Source organism: Bufo bufo, chromosome 1 (assembly GCF_905171765.1).
Source record: "Bufo bufo chromosome 1, aBufBuf1.1, whole genome shotgun sequence".
Lineage (NCBI taxonomy): Eukaryota > Metazoa > Chordata > Amphibia > Anura > Bufonidae > Bufo > Bufo bufo.
This window is the reverse complement of record NC_053389.1, coordinates 3,920,010-3,941,489: the sequence shown is the minus strand read 5'-3', so window position 1 is coordinate 3,941,489 and position 21,480 is coordinate 3,920,010. Positions and strand designations below refer to the sequence as shown.

Here is a 21,480-nt window from a genome sequence, read left to right as displayed (position 1 = left end):
GCATAGTGAGTTCATGGAAGTTTTTATTTTTTGTCACAAGTTTGTGGAATATGAGACTTTGTATGAAAAAAAAAAAAATCATCATTTTCCACTAACTTGTGACAAAAAATAAAAAATTCTAGGAACTCGCCATGCCCCTCACGGAATACCTTGGGGTGTCTTCTTTCCAAAATGGGGTCACTTGTGGGGTAGTTATACTGCCCTGGTATTCTAGGGGCCCAAATGTGTGGTAAGGAGTTTGAAATCAAATTCAGGAAAAAATGAGGAGTGAAATCCGAAAGGTGCTCTTTGGAATATGGGCCCCTTTGCCCACCTAGGCTGCAAAAAAGTGTCACACATCTGGTATCCCCGTACTCAGGAGAAGTTGAGGAATGTGTTTTGGGGTGTCTTTTTACATATACCCATGCTGGGTGAGATAAATATCTTGGTCAAATGACAACTTTGTATAAAAAAAATGGGAAAAGTTGTCTTTTGCCAAGATATTTCTCTCACCCAGCATGGGTATATATAAAATGACACCCCAAAACACATTCCCCACCTTCTCCTGAGTACGGAGATACCAGATGTGTGACACTTTTTTGCAGCCTAGGTGGGCAAAGGGGCCCATATTCCAAAGAGCACCTTTCGGATTTCACAGGTCATTTTTTACAGAATTTGATTTCAAACTCCTTACCACACATTTGGGCCCCTAGAATGCCAGGGCAGTATAACTACCCCACAAGTGACCCCATTTTGGAAAGAAGAGACCCCAAGGTATTCGCTGATGGGCATGGCGAGTTCATAGAACTTTTTATTTTTTGTCACAAGTTAGTGGAATATGAGACTTTGTAAGAAAAAAAATAAAAGAAAAAAAATCATCATTTTCCGCTAACTTGTGACAAAAAATAAAAAGTTCTATGAACTCACTATGCCCATCAGCGAATACCTTAGGGTGTCTACTTTCAGAAATGGGGTCATTTGTGGGGTGTTTGTACTGTCTGGCCATTGTAGAACCTCAGGAAACATGACAGGTGCTCAGAAAGTCAGAGCTGCTTCAAAAAGCGGAAATTCACATTTTTGTACCATAGTTTGTAAACGCTATAACTTTTACCCAAACCATTTTTTTTTTACCCAAACATTTTTTTTTTATCAAAGACATGTAGAACTATAAATTTAGAGCAAAATTTCTATATGGATGTCGTTTTTTTTGCAAAATTTTACAACTGAAAGTGAAAAATGTCATTTTTTTGCAAAAAAATCGTTAAATTTCGATTAATAACAAAAAAAGTAAAAATGTCAGCAGCAATGAAATACCACCAAATGAAAGCTCTATTAGTGAGAAGAAAAGGAGGTAAAATTCATTTGGGTGGTAAGTTGCATGACCGAGCAATAAACGGTGAAAGTAGTGTAGGTCAGAAGTGTAAAAAGTGGCCTGGTCTTTCAGGGTGTTTAAGCTAGGGGGGCTGAGGGGGTTAAGGGCTGGCGCGCGTCACTTCCTGTGCTTTATGGGTCAGATCATGTGACCTCGCTGACCAATCCTAGCCCTCCTGCACATATATAAGTGGCTCAGCTCCCTTCCCAGATGCCTCAGTGTCAAGATCATTGTGTCCTGCAAAGGTTGCTTTATCTCTGCTTGTGTTCCTGTGTACCTGACCCATGCTTGTGTTTCTGGACTCCGCTACCGGTTAGATCCCAGCCTTCTTACCTTGACTCTCCTGTTGCAAACCCGGACCACCTGCCCTGGCCTATTGCTTGTTTAACTTTGCCTCTGCCTCATCCTTTGGTTCTGCACTGTTGCTCCTGGTTAGGACTCGGCCTGCTGACTATGTCTGTATCTCTGGTACCTTGCTCAGGTACCCCCTGGTCTGCCTGGACCAGCTGCCTCGTGTGCCAATCCTTCTCAAGAAGACGCGACCCGGTGTTCCCCTTGGGAAAGTCTATCTCCACCATCAGGGGTACAGTGAAGATCGAGGGGTTCACCTTAGAGGAGGTAGGACATGTGTCACAGTGTGTTCACACCCGCTGGTTCGTGACACACACCTTATATACTCACCGAGGGATATGTGTGCAGAAGGCCTATCACACCTTATATACCCATTGATCGCACAGCGTTGTGACCCTTAGGTCTGGGCTACACTGCGACTTATTGTAGCGCGACTGATTGATTTTAACTATTTAACTACAGCTGCCTCCACATGAATGCTTGCAGTTGAATGTAGTCTTGTAGATTGCAGCGGTCATTAAATAGTTAAAATCATTCAGTCGCTCTACCTGAAGTCGCCGTGTAGCCTTGGCCTTATATTGGTGTTGTAGAAATATTAATATTAGAAATCTGCTCTCTAATGTCTTTGTGTAAGGAGAGGTAAAAATCTCAACCGCAGTCAGACAAAGGTGTTTTCATGTTGAATTCTTGCTGAGCAACTCCCACTCCCTGCTCAGTCTGTTTCTTTTATTTACTAACAAAAGGTGTAAAAGGGGCTGGCCCAAAACAAGGATACAGGAAGTGATGACATACAGGAAGTGATGACATACAGGAAGTGATGACATACAGGAAGTGATGCCATAGGAAGATGAGACCATAGCCAGCTCACAAACACATGTATCCTATAACCACTGGAGCGAACCCCATCCATTCTTGCTCAGTGATCAATGCCAGATAAAGTTACTATGATCCTCATGCATGTTTATTTACAGGACAACGTCATTATCTCCAGCGGCTGATCAGGCGCACTAGAGACAACAAACGCACGTTCCTTTCATATATTGTTCTCTTAACAAATGCATCCACGCCAAACCAATAAATCTGCGTCTTGCGTGGGGGCCCTAGCCGGCGTCCAAAAAACTTTTGTTAAGTGGCCGGCGGCGCCCCTCATGCTGAGCCTCCTCTCTAGTAAGCGCAACTAACTATAGGCAGGACATGTGTCACACGGAGATAAACGCTTACATTGTGGAAGCGCTCATCTCCAGTCATCTGTATCGCCATCCTCAGGACAGCGATACAGATGGCTGTGCAGCAGGGCAGGGAGGGAGAGGTGTGTCCCTTCCCCTTCCTCTGATAGGCTGCAGGCACTAGGCCGGCAGCCTATCAGAGGGCTGAGCCCTGATCCGTACAGCGTGGGACACAGGCCGGAAGAGGCTGCATCGCGTCGCTGACATGGAGGTAAGTATAAGTGTGTTTTTTTTGTTGTTGTTGTCAATACCGGTGGCTACTGGGCGGGCACATGATGGGGGTCTCTGGCTACTGGCACATGATCGGGAAGGCCTATAACTACTGGGACATGATAGGGATGGGGGAGGGTCATATGGCTACTGGGACATGATAGGGGGGGCCCTATGGCTACTGGGACATGATAAGGGGGGCCCTATGGCTACTGGGACATGATTGGGGGGCCCTATGGCTACTGGCACATGATTGGGGGGCCCTATGGCTACTGGCACATGATTGGGGGGCCCTATGGCTACTGGCACATGATAGGGGGGGCCCTATGGCTACTAGCACAAGATAGGTGGGGCCCTATTGTAGTGTACGGGGACTGTAATGCCCGTCACTACCAAAAGGGTCACTTGTTGTGCTGTCGTGTCCCCATATTCATGGGGAAGTTGGTATAAGTCATCTTTAGTCACTAGAGGGAGCCCTAGTTTATATAAGGCCCAGTCAGGGAAAGGAAATTCAGTCTAGTCTAAAGCCAGTCTACAGCAGTTGGAGTTTAGACTATGTCAGAGTCAAGTCCAGGCCTGAAGCCTGCGGACCAGGAGAGGGTATGGCAGTCCCTGTAACCGGGTTCCAGATTCAAAGAGAAGGTTCCCCTCCTGAGTTCATCTATGCAGAAGCAGGAACACCTGGGTTCAGAAGTTTCTAGAGCCTGAGGAAACTGAGAGAGAGACAGAGGCAAGTCAGGAAAAGCAAGAGGTACTCAAGACAACAGAGGAGGTACTTGATAAAGATAAAACCAAGGATATACGCCAGAGCTAGGGTATTGGGCCTTGGAGAAGATTTTCTATGTTCCAGGATCAGTCAGGAATAGAGTGCAAGCTGCCTGTACTGCAAGTCCTGTGTTTAACACTCTGAAGTCACCTTGCTATACATATATTGCCTGCATCAATTGTATTGAAAATCAACTGTCTGCAAAGGAACTGCGTTTCCGTTAATGTCCCTATATGATGACTACTAAAGTTTGAGTTCTGCTTTAACATCACGTGGTTCCTCAGTTATTCCTGCGGACGGCGTGCCACCGTTTAATTGGCACTGGCGTCACGAACATTTCTCATCATCACCTGCCCTTGCAGAGAGTCAGCCGTCTCAGGTTAGTGTCTATTGCACTACAACACCCAGGAACATTTCTACACCTAACTTGAGTACGCTGCACCTCTCTTTTGGCGTCACGAACAGGATACGCACGCTTTCTAGTGCAAGAAGCGTGAACTTTGTGCCTTATACAGTTGCCCTGTGACCAAAGTGACAAATTGCCTGTTTTATTAAAGTGAATTTTGTGGACTGAAAAACATACTAAAAGTGTGCCTAAAACCTCCAAAAAGCGCTGTACAGTGTTGCGCTATCAAGAGGAAGAAAATCGCCGCATTGGAGTGTGGTTTTATGGACTTTTCATCATCCTGCTTGCTGTCAGTGAATAGACAGCGTTTATACCCAAAGATGGCCGCTGAGGCTACTGAAATAACTGCTGCGTCATCTTCATCCCGAAAAGGCGGGAAAAATTGGCGCCTTTCTGAAGAAATAGCGGGAAGGAGTTCAAGGTCAGGCGCCACTGCTTATCTGGACATTTGCATGTCGGCTAGCATGGACTCCGCCTTCCATATACTGGAATACCTGGGGGGCGGCCTCCCAGTGCAATGGGAGGAGCTGGCTGATCTAATTGACGCGACCCTATCGCTCTCCAGAGAAGGATCGAGCATGTTGGAAAGTGAACAGAGCTTTGCTGCAACGTCCGCGCCTGAGATCCCAAAAATGAATAATATTGGTGTAGAGCCAGAGGAGGCTCCACCGGCCTACTCTCCGGGACCGGAGAAACCCGCCTGCCCGCCACGGGAGAAAGAACCAGAGCCCTGCTATGGCTCTTGGAGAGACTTCTTTCAGCCCTCTTTCAAGTGGTCTTCGCTAATGGCAGAGATCCGGGAGGCCGCTATAAAGCGGAATACAAAGACTAAACTCTATTATGAAGAATTGACCAAGTCTATCCATGAACGACATACCAACACCCAACCCCGCCTGGAAAGGAGAAAGGGGTTGGTGGTGTCCTTTGACAAAGCCCGTGGCTACGGGTTCATACAAGATTACCTGACTGGCAGAGACCTATATGTTAACAGAAGATCTGTCAAGAGAGACTACCTCCCTTCCTATCAACACAGCCTCCGCGAGGGAGAGGAAGTGGAGTTCAACCCTGCCGAGAGCCTGAGAGGCCCTTATGCAACTGCTGTGACCCGTCCAAAGCGAGAACCTGAGGACTGGGAGGGAGAAGAAGAAGACTACTCTGGCTGCGAGCGGGAACCGGAACGCTCTCCAGAGCCGGCCCATCACGCCTTCCAGGAGCGGAGCTTCTTCATTGGGCCTAACGTCTTCTGGCAGCCAAGCGTGTTGGAAAAATGGGTGAGCCCCTATCCTTCCCCCGAGCTGCCTCGTCGGGAGAAGACCATACAAGATATGGAAAACTTAAAAGGACTTCGCAATACCTTTGAGAACATCCGGATAGGGGTGCTCTGGCTACTGGCACATGGTATAGGGGGGCTTTGGCTACTGGCATATGATGGGGGGCTCTGGCTACTGGCACATGATATGGGGGGGCTCTTGTTACTGACACATGATTGGGGGGCATCTATAAGGGCACATTTTACTGGCACATTATTGGGGGACATCTATGGGGGCACTTATTACTGGCACATTATTGGTGGGCACTATAGGGGCATCTACTGAGGCCACAAAGAACGGCTATTTTATATGGGGGCTCTGTATAGGGGCATTTTATACTGGGACACATTATGGTGGGTACTATGGGGAAGGTGGGAGAGGACTACTTTGGGGTCCTTTATGGGGGCACTGAGAAGGCGTATTTTATACTTACAAATTATGGGGGACACTGAGTGCATCTACTGGGGCATTATATATGGGGCATTTTATACTGGTACATTATGGGAGGCACTAGGAGAGAGGGGGAAGAGTAGCACTATAGGGGCATTTACTGGGGGCACATTATAAGGAGAATTATTTCTACTGGGGGGCATTATGGTGGGCTTTATTACTCCCCCATGGTATGACCCCCTAGTAGCCACACCAGCCTCTCCCTGCTCTGCTATCCCTCTGCCCTTTCTCCAAATCCTTATTATGAAATCTTTCTCATTAGGATAAAACACAACATCAGCTCCGCCGAGCCCCCGGCCAAAGTGTGGAAGTGGCGTCCGAGATCCCCAAGGGCCAAGTCAAGTAATTCTAAGTTTTCATGTGGAGTATGTTTATGTTATACACATATAGCATACACTGTGCCCCACAATATACAGTATACCTCTACACTGTGCCCCACAATATACAGTATACCGCTACACTGTGCCCCACAATATACAGTATACCTCTACACTGTGCCCCACAAGATACAGTATACCTCTACACTGTGCCACACAATATACAGTATACCTCTACACTGTGCCCCACAATATACAGTATACCTCTACACTGTGCCCCACAGTATACCGCTACACTGTGCCACACAGTATACAGTATACCTCTACACTGTGCCACACAATATACAGTATACCTCTACACTATGCCACACAATATACAGTATACCGCTACACTGTGCTACACAATATACAGTATACCTCTACACTGTGCCCCACAATATACAGTATACCTCTATACTGTGCCACACAATATACAGTATACCGCTACACTGTGCCACACAATATACAGTATACCTCTACACTGTGCCACACAATGTACAGTATACCTCTACACTGTGCCCCACAATATACAGTATACCTCTACACTGTGCCCCACAATATACAGTATACCTCTACACTGTGCACCACAATATACAGTATACCTCTACACTGTGCACCACAATATACAGTATACCTCTACACTGTGCCCCACAATATACAGTATACCTCTACACTGTGCCCCACAATATACAGTATACCTCTACACTGTGCCCCACAATATACAGTATACCTCTACACTGTGCCCCACAATGTACAGTATACCTCTACACTGTGCCCCACAATGTACAGTATACCTCTACACTGTGCCGCACAATATACAGTATACCGCTACACTGTGCCACACAATATACAGTATACCCCTGCACTGTGCCAGACAAAATACAGTATAACACTACACTGTGCCAGACAATATACAGTATACCGCTGCACTGTGCCACACAATATACAGTATACCTCTACACTGTGCCCCATAATATACAGTATACCTCTACACTGTGCCCCACAATATACATTATACCTCTACACTGTGCCCCACAATGTACAGTATACCTCTACACTGTGCCGCACAATATACAGTATACCTCTACACTGTGCCGCACAATATACAGTATACCTCTACACTGTGCCACACAATATACAGTATACCGCTACACTGTGCCACACAATATACAGTATACCGCTACACTGTGCCACACAATATACAGTATACCCCTGCACTGTGCCAGACAAAATACAGTATAACGCTACACTGTGCCAGACAATATACAGTATACCTCTACACTGTGCCACACAATATACAGTTTCTTCTGTAAAAGTCGTCAAGTGTCATGGGGGGGGGGCGTTATTGTTTTTCGCCCCAGGTTTGTTTCTTTAGCTATGGCTTAGGTTATGGTAGTTATTCTCCACCATTCTTAATAGGCGGCTTTATTGCAACATATAACTCTCTTTTAATTTAAATGCTGAGAAAGGGGTGGAACATATGTGACATCATGATATGGGCAGATCATCTGATAAGGGGGGGGCGGCAATTTTTATCTTGCCTAGGGCGGCAAAAATCCTTACACCGGCCCTGGCTGCCAGCCCTCCCCTGCATCCGTTCCTGAATGCTGGATCCTCCGTGTCCAGGACTTGGACTATAGAAACCGCGAGGGACGTATGACGGGAAGCCAAGAACACGGAGCGTCATGTGTCACAGGGATCGGGGAGCTGTTAGTGGGGCTTCTTACTGGATACCTGCTACTTGTGCCTCCATCAGAAGTGACAACCAAGGTCAGAAGAACGACTGTTCCTCCTGTAATGAATAAACTGCACATGATCAGGAGCGCTGCCAGGCTGGGTGTCTTCTACTCACTGACTGCAAGCAGAGATCTTGGGGAAAAATGGTTATGGGGTCTTCAGAGTTTATAATAATAAAAATGCAGTTAAGGTATTAGAGTAATTACCGTCCCCCTTATATTCAGCACCATGAAGCCCCTCCATTCTAATACCGCCACGCCGATCCTCCCCGACGCTGCAGCCATGATATATATCTCTCCGGCCTCACCGCTATACCACATGGCTGATTAAAGGGATACTCCGGCCATTCTGTATGAGTGCAGCCTCACCCACCTCCTGCCATAGAGGATGAATGGGATTTGTGGGGGTCCTAGCGGTCGGGCCCCCACCAATCTAACAGTTATCCCCAATCCAGTGCATAGGAACCGGAATACCCCTTTAAGCTTCCTGCACAGAAAACCTTTATCCTCATTTTTATGTAGAAGAATTTGGGGAAAAACCAAAAACAATCATTTTTCAGATGATGACAAATCCTAATATAACGCGGGGTAGAGAGACGTTCCGCGGGGTCCCCACCAGGGGGCAGCGCTGCTGGAGGGGGCGGCGGGGTAAATGTACGGCACACGGTGAGGGACATTTTCTGTATTTATTATAATCTTATTTTATAAAATGCAAATACGTAAAACTCCTACAAACAGTCAGGGCAGGGGTCTCCAGCCGGTGTGGAACCACAACTCCCAGCATGCTCTGACAGCCTGCAGGGAGGGAGATGTAGTTACACACCGGCTGCATCAGAGGAGAATATTATATAACATGGAGAGATATCAGTCGTCCTTCGCGGTGCGGCCAGTGGTGGGCAGGTGTCTAGGGGCTTTGTGTGCGCCGCTTCCTTCCACATTGGGTGCGGTGGTCAGTCAGCGACCATCCCTCTGGCTCGGCGTGTCTCCGTACCGTCCCATCAGTTCCTGTGTTTCAGCTCACGGGCCATCTGACAAAGCGTGCACGGTCCACAGAACGTCAGGCACACGCAGTCCTTGCAGATAGTTCCCTGCAACAGGAGAAAGGAAACAGTCAGAAAGGGAAACTGCACCTAGAAGGACTTGGCTGCGCCCCTCCTGTCCGGGGGTCCTGACTGGTGCAATGGGGCAGAGACGCCATACCACACTCAGCCTGTAGACAGGGGAGGCGCTGTTTCTGGAGGAAAGCTGCTGTGTTTTTCTGAGCCACTTGGCAGAGACTTTACTGTTTTTGCACTAAACCTTATTGTATTGGTACAGAACCTCCAGGGGCCCCTGCCATAGACTCAGCAGAAGACAACCGCCTCAGAGGGACTGATGTAGATTGATGCTGTATGACTATCCACGTGTCCTAGAGCACTACCCCTGGGGGCCCCTACAGGCATTTCTGCGGCCTCAAGCAAAATTATGTACAGGGGACCTATAGCACACTATGTCACCCTGCCAAGCTCCACCCCATCACCCTAAGCCCCACCCCATCACCCTAAGCCCCACCCTGTCACCATAAGCCCCATCAACCTGAGAAGCTCCACCCTGTCACCCTGCCAAGCTCCACCCCATCACCCTAAGCCACACCCTGTCACCATAAGTTCCACCCCGTCACCCTGCTAAGCTCCACCTCATCACCCTGCTAGGCCCCACCCCATCACCATAAGCCCACCCATCACTCCTCTAAGCCCCACTCTCAGCAGGGCAGTCTGGGCACTTCGGTTACTGCTCTACAGTCTGGAAGGCCCCCCCGACCCCTGTGCATATGAATCAGCTCCTTTAGTTGCCGTTTTCGGCCAACCTCTTGTGATCTCTGGGGCCCCCTGTGTGGTGGTCATGTCCGCCCCTGGCTCCTCACTATCAGGGTGTAACAGCCTCCGGAGAGCCACATGGAAATTGCGCACCAGGTGTACGACTTACCGGGATGTGATAACGTTCCCTTATGCCGGTCCTCATGGCGAGCATAGTTTCCGGCAGACATGGCAGGCAGAAGCACTCTCCAAATTGTGAAGCCACCCTACACGCCAGAATACAGGGGACAAATGCTCCACAAAGACCTAAAAAACAGAATATAACAGTCACGTGGGCGCCATAGAGGGACGAGGGGCGTGAAACCTGAGACTACAGGTACACCATAATGATGGCGCAGGTGGAGCAGTTCCTGCACTGAGGTCTCTTCCATCGGTCGGCCATCACTGAACACTTACAGATTTCCATGTCCTCGAAGCAGTCCATGACTTCGGAGTTCCAGTGGCTGGTGCTGTATCCCTGCATGGCCTGGGGCTGAACGCTCACTGAATGCGACATTGTGATCTGGAAGAAAAGAAGACGCAGGAATCAGAGCATTTCACACGCCGCCAATCCCACGAGTGCGCAGAGAAGTCAGATATTACAGGAAGTCGCCATCGCTAGGACGTCGGTGCGCCCAAATATCTGAATTCACAAAGCAAATGGGGAAAAGATCTCATGAAGACGATGCATGAAGGGTAAGGGTAGGTCCACACCGCGGCACATTTACTATGCTGTCTGCACCCCGTTTTTTTGTAAAAAATATGCTGTTTTAGACAGTCTGATTTTATTAGTCACATTTACTACTGATAATCCGCCTGTTTTAGAGTCTTTTGCGCCTCGTTCCACTCTTTTGAAGATTTGATTAATTCAGGAGTTGTCTATATTTTGCGACCTATATATGTAGGTTCGTTGTTTTTACGCCTGAATTAAGTGCAAAAACCGTCTAATTTCTACCACACTTTGAAGTTTACTTTTATTCGGCAGTTTTGATTGGCTAAGTTCCACTTTTTTTGCATTAACAAATAATAGGCCCAAAATCAGGCCAGCCCCCTGGGGCACATTTACTAAGACTGGCTTTTACGGTCTTAGTGTCCCCTCTGCGCTTCCGCTAGATATGTCTAATTTATGACGAGGTGCATCTGTGGCAGTCCGTGCTTAGACTGGTCTAATTTATTTGCGTATGAAAAAAGTCGCTTCTTTGCGGAGAAAAGTCATATGTCTCCAGAAATTTTTTACTTTTAATGCAAAAAAAATAAATGTAACACCACCACTGAAAACAGAGGAAGAAGAGTCGGCCAGCCCTGGGGGAGTAGTGGATAGTGTTGAGCAAAATTGTGTTTTAAGTTTGGCGTCCAAAGTTTGGGTTATGGAGGAATCCAGTTATGTATTCTGAATTCCGTTATGGTCCGTGGTAGCGGAATCCATAATGGGATTCTTCAATAACCCGAACTTTGGATGCCAAACTCAAGTTCGCTCAGCACTAGAAGTGGACTGTTTTACCAACAAATTCAGGTGCAAAAAAGGCGCATCGACATAAATAGGTCGGAATTTTTTTTTAAATAGGTAAAGGAGGCGCAAAAGCCTCTGAAACAGATGCAATTTCAGTAGTAAATGCGACTAAAAAAATAAGACTGCCTAAAACAGCATTTTATCAGCTACAAACAGGCGCAAACACTATAGTAAATGTGCCCCAGTGCGAATCCACCCCGATGGCCCAAGCAAAGGCTGACTAGTCACTTGGAGTCCAGGCGACCTGGATGTCCGGTTCTGGTCTCGGCTTCAGTCCAGATACGAGACAATCGCACGTCTTCAGGGAGCTGTTGTCCTCTGTTATCAGGTGAGTCCCCACATGGAATGTGGATATTCAAAAGCAAGCAATGCAAGCTATAAAATACAATGAATGCTCAGAAAAATAAAGGCCACACCCTGAACACACCTGTGACCACTGGAGGAACTAAAGGAGGAAGGCGAGCAGGGCTGGAGAAGATGGGGGACAAGCATGTAATCACACCTGATGCTAGTGGGGATGGGGGAGAAGGCTGCAATCACACCTGATGCTGGTGGGAATAGGAGAGAAGGCTGCAGTCACACCTGGTGCTGGAGAGGATGGGGGTAGAAGGCTGCAGTTACACCTGGTGCTGGAGAGGATGGGGGCAGAAGGCTGCAGTCACACCTGGTGCTGGAGAGGATGGGGGGAGAAGACTACATTCACACCTGGTGCTGGAGAGGATGGGGGAGAAGTGTCACGCCCGTGTGTGAGAGGGAGACACCACACAGGACGAAGAAGGAGAGGGAACAAGGAACAAGGCCTGAAAGCAAGGGAAGAAAGAAGAACACCTCCTAGTCAAATCCCTAGTCACAGTCCTGACTGGCAATTAGTATGAACAGACCCCAAAGGTAGGTGAGTTCATATGCAGGAATACCTAGAGTCCTAACTCACCCTATAAGACCCTGGCGATAGTGACAGGACTGAGACTACCTGTTCCTCCAGAAAGGAAGGACGACCAGGAGTCTCCCTCAGGCCTACAACAAAGGGCAGAGGAAAAATAACACACAGATAAAGCAAAACAAAATGCAAAAGGGAAAGGAAACACTTAACTTTCCAGTAACTATGGCAGCAACAGGAACTCAGTCGAGAACCAAACACCAGCAGACCACAGATACCACTGAAGCTATAAACCGCACAGCATTGTGGGAGAATCAACTATAAATAAGGAAAGTTAAATGACCACAATAGCAACACCTGGAGGTTAGAGGTGTGGTCAGTATCAGAAACAACACAGACACCAATTGATCCACAAGGAAACCTGTCAAATCAAAGCACGTGTTGCTATTCTGACAGGTCTTCTGTCACCCACGGGACGACCTACGGACACCCAGGACCAACCTTATCCGGGTGACACCTGTTAAAACGCTTTCACCAAACGACTGGCATTTACGTACCCACATCCTTTCCTCTGGTCCATAACCCTTCCAGTGAGCCAGATACTGAAGAGATCTACGGAGAACTCGAGAATCAATAATTTGGGCAATCTGGAATTCCAAACTACCGTCCACCATGACAGGAGCGGGTGGCAAGGAAATATCTCCAAGGGTTCCAAATATCTCTTCAACAAAGATTTATGAAACATATTATGAATTTTCAGGGCCTGAGGAAGTTCAAGATGAAAAGCTACAGGATTAATAATGGCACTGATCTTATGTGGACCAATAAATCTTGGACCCAACTTCCAAGAAGGTACCTTCAACTTAATATTTCTTGTAGACAGCCACACAGAATCACCCACACTTAGAATGTATGAATCACCCATTCATACATTTCCTGTCAGCCACACGTTTATACTTGTTGCCAATATTCATCAAGTTATTTTGAATTCTCTGCCATATGGATGATAATGATGACGAAAAACGTTCTTTCTCAGGGATACCAGAAGTATCTGAACCAGAAAATGTGCCAAACTGCGGGTGAAACCCATATGCCCCAAAAAACGACGACTTCCCAGTGGACTCCTGTCTGCAATTATTTATGGCAAACTCTGCCAGAGACAAAAACGAAGACCACTCCTCCTGGTTCTCAAAGACAAAACATCTTAAGTAAGTCTCCAGACTCTGATTAGTGCGTTCCGTCTGTCTGTTCGACTGAGGATAAAAAGCAGAAGAAAATGACAGTTGTACCCCCAGCCGAGTATAGAACGCCTTCTAGAATCTGGACACAAACTGAGTCCCTCGATCCGAGACCACGTCAGAGGGAATGCCATGAAGTTTCACAATATTGTCGACAAACACTTGTGCAAGTGTTTTAGCATTAGGTAGGCCAGGCAATGCTATAAAGTGCGCCATCTTACTAAAGCGATCAACTACCACCAGAATAAGTGTCTTTCCTGAAGAATTAGGCAGATCCGGGATAAAATCCATAGATAAGTGAGTCCATGGTCTGAATGGCATGGCTAACAGAAGTAGATATCCAGAAGGCCGAGTATGTGTCACCTTAGAACATGCACAGGTACTACAGGCTGACACATAGTCCTCAACAATCTTACACAACCTCGGCCACCAGAATCTACGAGAGATGAGGTCGACAGTGGATCTACTCCCAGGGTGTCCCGTAAGACCCGTACAGTGATGTTCCTCAAACACCTTGTGCCGCAATTCTGCTGGCACAAACTATTTCCCAGAGGAGCAAGAATCCTGTGCATCTCCCTGGGCTTCTAACACCTTCACCTCTAGGTTAGGGTATAGAGCGGATATCACCACCCCTGCCGCCAGTATAGGACTTGGATTTTCAAAATCACCACCTCCAGGAAAAACTACGTGACAAGGCACTTGCCTTGACGTTCTTAACCCTCGGATGATAAGTGACAATGAAATTGAATCTAGTAAACAACAACGACCATCCGGCCTGCCTCGGGTTCAGTCATTTAGCCGACTCTAGGTAGGCCAGATTTTTGTGATCTGTGAACACCGTGATCGGATGAATCGCCCCTTCCAACCAATGACGCCATTTCTCAAAAGCCTATTTAATGGCCAGTAGCTCTCTGTTACCCACATCGTAATTTCTCTTTGCGTCAGAGAGGTTTTTTTAGAGAAAAAGGCACATGTACGCCATTTACCTGGTGACGGGCACTGCGATAAAATTGCTCTTACCCCCACCTCGGACACGTCCACTTCCACAATGAAAGGTTGTGAAACATCCGGCTGCACGAATATAGGGGCAGAAGTGAAGCACTCATTAACCACAGAAAAGGCTTGCAACGCCGAATCTGACCACACTGAAACATGTCAGTCAGTTAGGGGTTTTACCACTGTCGGATAGTTCTGAATACATTTTCGGTAACAGTTGGTGAACCCCAAAAACCGCATAAGAGCCTTCAGATTTTCGGGACGATCCCAGTCCAATACCGCACAGACTTTCTCTGGATCCATTAGAAAATCTGAAGATGACAGCAGGTAGCCCAAAAATTGCACCTCGTGTACAGCAAAAACACACTTCTCTAATTTTGCGTACAACTTATTATCCCTAAGGATTTGCAACACCTGTCTAACGTGATCCTGATGTGTCTCCACGTCTGGAGAATAAATTAATATGTCATCTAAATATGTGACTACAAACCTCCGCACCAGGTGATGAAAAATGTAATTCATAAAATGCTGGAAAACCGCAGGAGCATTGGTCAACCCAAAAGGCATAACCAGGTTTTCAAAGTGACCCTCTGGAGTAGTAATAGCCATCTTCCATTCATTCCCTTCCTTGATCCTGACCAGATTATATGCCCCCCTTTAGTCCATCTTGGAGAACACCTTGGCACCAACAATCTGGTTAAACAAATCGGGAATCAAAGGAAGGGTGTAAGGATCACAGACAGTAATCCAATTGAGCCAGTCTTTCAGATCCAGAAAGGTTATACAGCCTAGAGTTGGGTAACTTATCCCCGGGAATAAGATTGATAGGACAATCATACTCCCGATGCAGAGGTAAATCCTGACATCCACTCTCAGAAAATACATCGGCAAAATCAGATATAAAAGAGGGTAATGTCTTAGTAGATAAACCAGAAAAAGATGTATTCAGACAATTGTCTACGCAATAATCACCCCAATCCAGAATCTGTCTAGCTTGCCAATCAGTGGTTGGATTGTGCTTGCTTAACCATGATAAACCTAGAACTATTGGAGCAGGGAGACACTCAAACATAAAGCACGAGATAAATTCCTTTCACCCACTCTTAATATGATATCATGCACAACTTGAGATAAACACTTCTGAGTTAGAGGTGCAGAATCAATAGCAAAAATGGAAATGCTTTTCTCTAAAGCACTCGGTGACAAACCGTGCATACGGATGAACTGAGCATCAATCAGGTTCACCCCTGCCCCGCTGTCGATAAACACCTCAATCCCCACAATCTTTGACTCTAGCGCCACCTCGGCAGTCAGGAGGAATCGGGTACTACCAGTCAAAGACAAATGCGCGTTCTCTGACTCTCCTCTCATCCCTCCAAGAGTCAAATGGGAATTAGACGTTCCCTTTTTTTTTTTTTTTGACACTGAATGCATGGACATACATCGATAAAATATCCCTTCTGTTTGCAGAAAAAACACACTCCCTTCTTACTACTAACACGCTTAAAAGCAGATCCAGGAGTAGCTCCCCCTAGTTGCATGGGTTCGTCCCCAGACATAAACCCAGAAATATCTTCACCCAAAGTGTCAGAGGAGGACAATACATCATATGATAGAATGTCCCGAGAGTGGGGGCCCCTAGATCTCTCTCTCAGGCGTCTATCCATGCGTACTGCAAGAGACATAGCAGCCTCCTGAGACACCGGAGTTTCATGAAAGGCAAAAGCGTCCTTCAGCCTCTCAGATAACCCCTGACAAAACTGGCTATGGAGAGCCAGATCATTCCACTCCTAAACTCCGAGCAATACATTTCCACAGGATGATCTCCATGACGAGGGCCACGCAGCTTCGTTTCAGCTAGGAATGTCCTATCCAGATCATCATAAATCAGACCCAAGGCTTTAAAAAATTCGTTCACCGACCGGAGACTGCAATCCGGTCGGCAGAGAAAAAGCCCATGATTGTGCATCCCTCTTAAGCAAAGATATCACCACACAGACTCGCTGTTCCTCATCCCCAGATGAGTGTGGACGTAGCCTAAAATATAGTTTACACACCTCTCTAAATAAAATTACATTATCACGTCCCCCAGAGAATCTGTCCGGGAGAGCAACTTTAGGCTCCAGACAGGTCTGGTAACCACCACCACCACGACCTACAGCTTGTGGTCTCTAGATCTGAGAGACGGTCGTGCGGAGATCAGCTACTTCCAAAGATAGACCCTGTAGCTGTCTTGCCAATGCAGCAATCGGGTCCATGGCTGCATTTGAATTAGCAAAAAATTACGGTTTGGCTGTTTATAATGTTACGCCCGTGTGTGGGAGGGAGACACCACACCGGACGAAGAAGAAGAGGGAACAAGGAACAAGGCCTGAAAGCAAGGGAAGGAAGAAGAACACCTCCTAGTCAAATCCCTAGTCTCAGTCCTGACTGGCTATCAGTATGAACAAACCCCAAAGGTAGATGAGTTCATACGCAGTAATACCTAGAGTCCTAACTCACCCTATAAGACCCTGGCGATAGTGACAGGACTGAGACTACCTGTTCCTCCAGAAAGGAAGGACGACCAGGAGTCTCCCTCAGGTCTACAACAAAGGGCAGGGGGAAAACAACACACAGATAAAGCAAAACAAAATGCAAAAGGGAAAGGAAACACTTAACTTTCCAGTAGCTATGGCAGCAACGGGAACTCAGTCAAGAACCAAACACCAGCAGACCACAGATACCACCTTGTGCTGGAGAGTATGGGGGAGAAGGCTGCAGTCACTCCAGGTGCTGGTGGGAATGGGGGAGAAGGCTGCAGTCACGCCAGGTGCTGGTGGGAATGGGGGAGAAGGCTGCAGTCACACCTGGTGCTGGGGAGGATTCACATGCGTGGCACTGAGTGTCAGTCACAGATCTTTCTGCCAGGTGTGAATTCACTCATTCTATTCACTGACATGAAATTATTTATTATTAAAGCGCCATTCATTCCCTGGCGCTGTACATATGATAAGCGGTGCACAGACATAATACAGACAATTGCACTAGGCATAAACAAGACGAGTTACAGACTGGTACAGAAGGGGAGAGGGCCCTGCCCTTGAGGGCTTACAATCTACATGGTATGGGAGAAGGACACAGCAGGTGCGGGTGAAGTTGGTCATGGCGGTATAGAGGCAGCAGGGTCACTGGTTGTAGGCTTGTCTGAAGAGGTGGGTTTTTAGGTTTCTTTTGAAGGATTCCACTGTAGGTGAGAGTCTGATATGTTGGGGTACAGAGTTCCAGAGTATGGGGGATGCACGGGAGAAATCTTGGAGGAGATTGTGGGAAGAGGTGATAAGAGGAGAGAAGGAGGTCCTGTGAGGATCGGAGAGTGCGTGTGGGGATGTATCGTGAAAGTAGCTCAGAGATGTAGGGAGGGGACAGGTTGTGGACGCCTTGTATGTTTTTGTTAGTATTTTGAACTGAATTCAGCCAGTGAAGGGATTGGCAGAGGGGAGAGGCAGAGGAGTAATGGGGGGGAGAGGTGGATTAGTCGGGCAGTAGAGTTGGGGATAGATTGGAGGGGTGCGAGAGTGCTAGATGGAAGGCCACAGAGGAGAGTGTTGCAGTAGTCTAGGCGGGAGATGATGAGGGCATGTACAAGCATTTTCGCAGACTCAAAGTTGAGGAAAGTGCGGATGTGGGAGATGTTTTTGAGTTGGAGTCACCAGGTGGTGGAAAGGGCTTGGATGTGCGGTCGGAAGGAGAGGGCAGAATCCAAGGTCTCTCCAAGGCAGCGGACTTGGTTGACCGGGGAGAGTGTGCAGCCATTGATCGTGATAGATAGGTCTGTTAGGGGAGTTGAGCAAAATGACAACAGGATGCTTCTCTAAATCCGCTCCGCCATTCTACTTCTACAGTAACATACGGTGGGAGATTTACTGGTGCAAAAAGAAAAATGGCGCAGTTACTGACAGCAGCCAATCAGAATCCAGCTTTCAGAAATAAGAAGGCTTTTGAGAATGAGAGCCGGAATCTGATTGGTGGCTTCAGGAAAATGCTCCAGTTCTGATAAATCTGCTCCAAAATCTCCTAATGATCCAAGCAGGACAAAGAATTCAAAATGCTGCCGTCCCTGATCCAGAGATAGAAGAGAGAAGATCCGACAGCGCAGTGGTCTAAAGAGCTGACACTTACCGGTCTGTGGAGCAGTCAGGCTGAGGATGCTGTGTGAACAGGGACAGATCAGGTGCAGGTATTTATACTGGGGCTGAGGTTGTGGCCGATGACATCACGACCGCCTCCCTCCCCTGGTTTTATCACATTCTTTTTACTCCTTGGTCTATAAGTCAACTGCTGCTTCCTCCTTCCTCCCTTCATCGTCCTTACCTGACCCTCTGCTCCTTCATCTTCCTCCTTACCTCCCCCACTGCTCCTTCATCGTCCTCCTTAGGCTACTTTCACACTTGCGGCAGAGTGATCCAGCAAGCAGTTCTGTCGCAAAAGGTATGCCAACTGATGGCATTAGCAAGACTGATCAGGATCCTGATCAGTCTTAAAAATGCCTGATCAGTCAAAAAAATGCATTAAAATGCCGTATCCATCTTTCCGGTGTCATCCGGCAAAACGGATCTGGCCGGATCGGGCATTTATTTTTTTCCGGTCTGTGCATGCGCAGACCGTAAGGACGGATCCGGCATTCCAGTATTTTGAATGCCAGATCCGGCACTAATACATTCCTATGGAAAAAAAATGCCGGATCTAGCATTCAGGCAAGTCTTCAGTTTTTTTCGACGGAGATAAAACCGTAGCATGCTGCGGTTTTCTCTTTTGCCCGATCAGTCAAAATGACTGAACGGAAGACATCTTTATGCATCCTGAACGGATTACTCTCTATTCAGAATGCATGGGGATAAAACTGATCAGTTCTTTTCCAGCATTGAGCCCTTTTGACGGAACTCAGTGCCGGAAAAGAAAAAACGCAATCTAAGGTCCCTATCAGTATGTCTTTGACTTGGAGGAAACTGGAGAACCCGGAGGAAACCCATCATAACCACTGAGCCACCGTGCTGCCCGCCTTCATCTTCCTCCTTACTTTCCCCAATGCCCCTTCATCTTCCTCCTTTCCTCCCCCCCTGCCCCTTCATCTTCCTCCTTACCTCCCCCACTGCCCCTTCATCTTCCTCCTTACCTCCCCCACTGTCCCTTCATCTTCCTCCTTACCTGCCCCACTGTCCCTTCATCTTCCTCCTTTTCTCCCCCACTCCCCTTCATCTTCCCCTTTACCTCCCCCACTGCTCCTTCATCCTCCTCCTTACCTCCTCCACTGCCCCTTCATCTTCCTCCTTTCCTCCCCCACTGCCCCTTCATCTTCCACCTTTCCTCCCCAACTGCCCCTTCATCTTCCTCCTTACCTCCCCGTCTCCCCTTCATCTTCCCCTTTACCTCCCCCACTGCCCCTTCATCTTCCTCCTTACCTCCCCCTCTCCCCTTCATCTTCCCCTTTACCTCCCCCACTGCCCCTTCATCTTCCTCCTTACCTCCACACTGCCCCTTCATCTTCCTCCTTACCTCACCCTCTGCCCCTTCATCTTCCTCCTTACCTCCGCAACTGCCCCTTCATCTTCCTCCTTTTCTCCCCCACTGACCCTTTCTCTTCATCCTTTCCTCCCCCACTGCCCCTTCATCTTCCCCTTTACCTCCCCCACTGCCCCTTCCTCTTCTTCCTTTCCTCCCCCTCTATCCCTTCATCTTCCTCCTTTCTTCCCCCACTGTCCCTTCATCTTCCCCTTTACCTCCCCCACTGCCCCTTCATCTTCCCCTTTACCTCCCCCACTGCCCCTTCATCTTCCTCCTTTCCTCCCCCACTGCCCCTTCATCTTCCTCCTTACCTCCCCCATTGTCCCTTCATCTTCCTCCTTTCCTCCCCCAATGCCCCTTCATCTTCCTCCTTACCTCACCCTCTGCCCCTTCATCTTCCTCCTTACCTCCGCAACTGCCCCTTCATCTTCCCCTTTACTTTCCCCTCTGCCCCTTCATCTTCCTCCTTTCCTCCCCCAATGCCCCTTCATCTTCCTCCTTACCTCCCCCTCTGCCCCTTCATCTTCCTCCTTACCTCCCCCTCTGCCCCTTCATCTTCCTCCTTTTCTCCCCCTCTGCCCTTTCATCTTCCTCCTTTCCTCCCCCTCTGCCCCTTCATCTTCCTCCTTTCCTCCCCCACTGACTTTACTAGACGCCTGAAACCTGACTTTATACTTTGTAATCCTGGTGGAGACAGATTATATCCTGGTCGTTTTGTTACTGGTCGCATGTCCTCTATTTACAGACTTTGATCCGACCACTGGATTTCCATAGTAATGGTTTTTATGAGGGATGTCCTCTCAAAGGAAAAAAGTATACTGAAAGAAGATTAAAGTGTCTAATGGAGTCAGCAAACACGTACAGCACAGAAATCATGATGTCTGACCCCAAAATCATGTTGTTTTTGCTTCACATCAGCATCTCACAGAACGGCCCAGAGTAGGACTGATCATCAGCTGTGGTACTGAACAAGTCGCACCTTCCTTTCCCAGTTCAAGATGTCTCATTATTCTTGTTTCCCAGCATTTCATTTATGGTCCTCAGCATCTCTTCTAATTTTATTCCTGGTCCCCATTTTGGCTCCCCTTTAATTTCAGGTCTCTATCATAGATTCCCTTGCTGTCTTAGTCCTCAGCATGCCCTTATTAATCCCCAGCATGGGTTCTCTTCTTATTCCTAGTCCCCATCATGGACCCCTCTCATTCCTTGTCTCCTGCGTGGTTCCTCTCTCTCAATCTTTGTCTCTAGGATGGACCTCTCTCTTTCCTGGTCTTTTCCCCCTATAATTCTTCATCCCCAGCATGGCTGCTCTTCTTAC

The 21,480-nt window shown here is 47.7% G+C and overlaps 1 protein-coding gene across 1 annotated transcript; it reads right to left on the bottom strand.

The window, feature by feature from the left end:
* Positions 1-9,160: 9,160 nt before the first annotated feature.
* Positions 9,161-10,514, bottom strand: LOC120986776 (cornifelin homolog A-like). Its single transcript, XM_040415482.1, has 3 exons — positions 10,415-10,514; positions 10,128-10,264; positions 9,161-9,250 (listed from the first exon to the last, which is right to left on the bottom strand). Exons 1-3 carry the CDS (start codon positions 10,512-10,514, stop codon positions 9,161-9,163), a joined length of 327 nt encoding a protein of 108 aa, XP_040271416.1.
* Between the last annotated feature and the right edge of the window lie 10,966 nt (positions 10,515-21,480).

Excerpts from the sequence above, each read along its gene's own strand:
- LOC120986776 (XM_040415482.1), bottom strand. The coding sequence starts at position 10,514 with ATGTCGCATTCAGTGAGCGTTCAGCCCCAGGCCATGCAGGGATACAGC. Across the intron at positions 10,265-10,414 it reads CTTCGAGGACATGGAAATCT|GTCTTTGTGGAGCATTTGTC; the intron begins GTAAGTGTTCAG and ends TCTGTTTTTTAG. Across the intron at positions 9,251-10,127 it reads GGGAACGTTATCACATCCCG|GGAACTATCTGCAAGGACTG; the intron begins GTAAGTCGTACA and ends CTCCTGTTGCAG.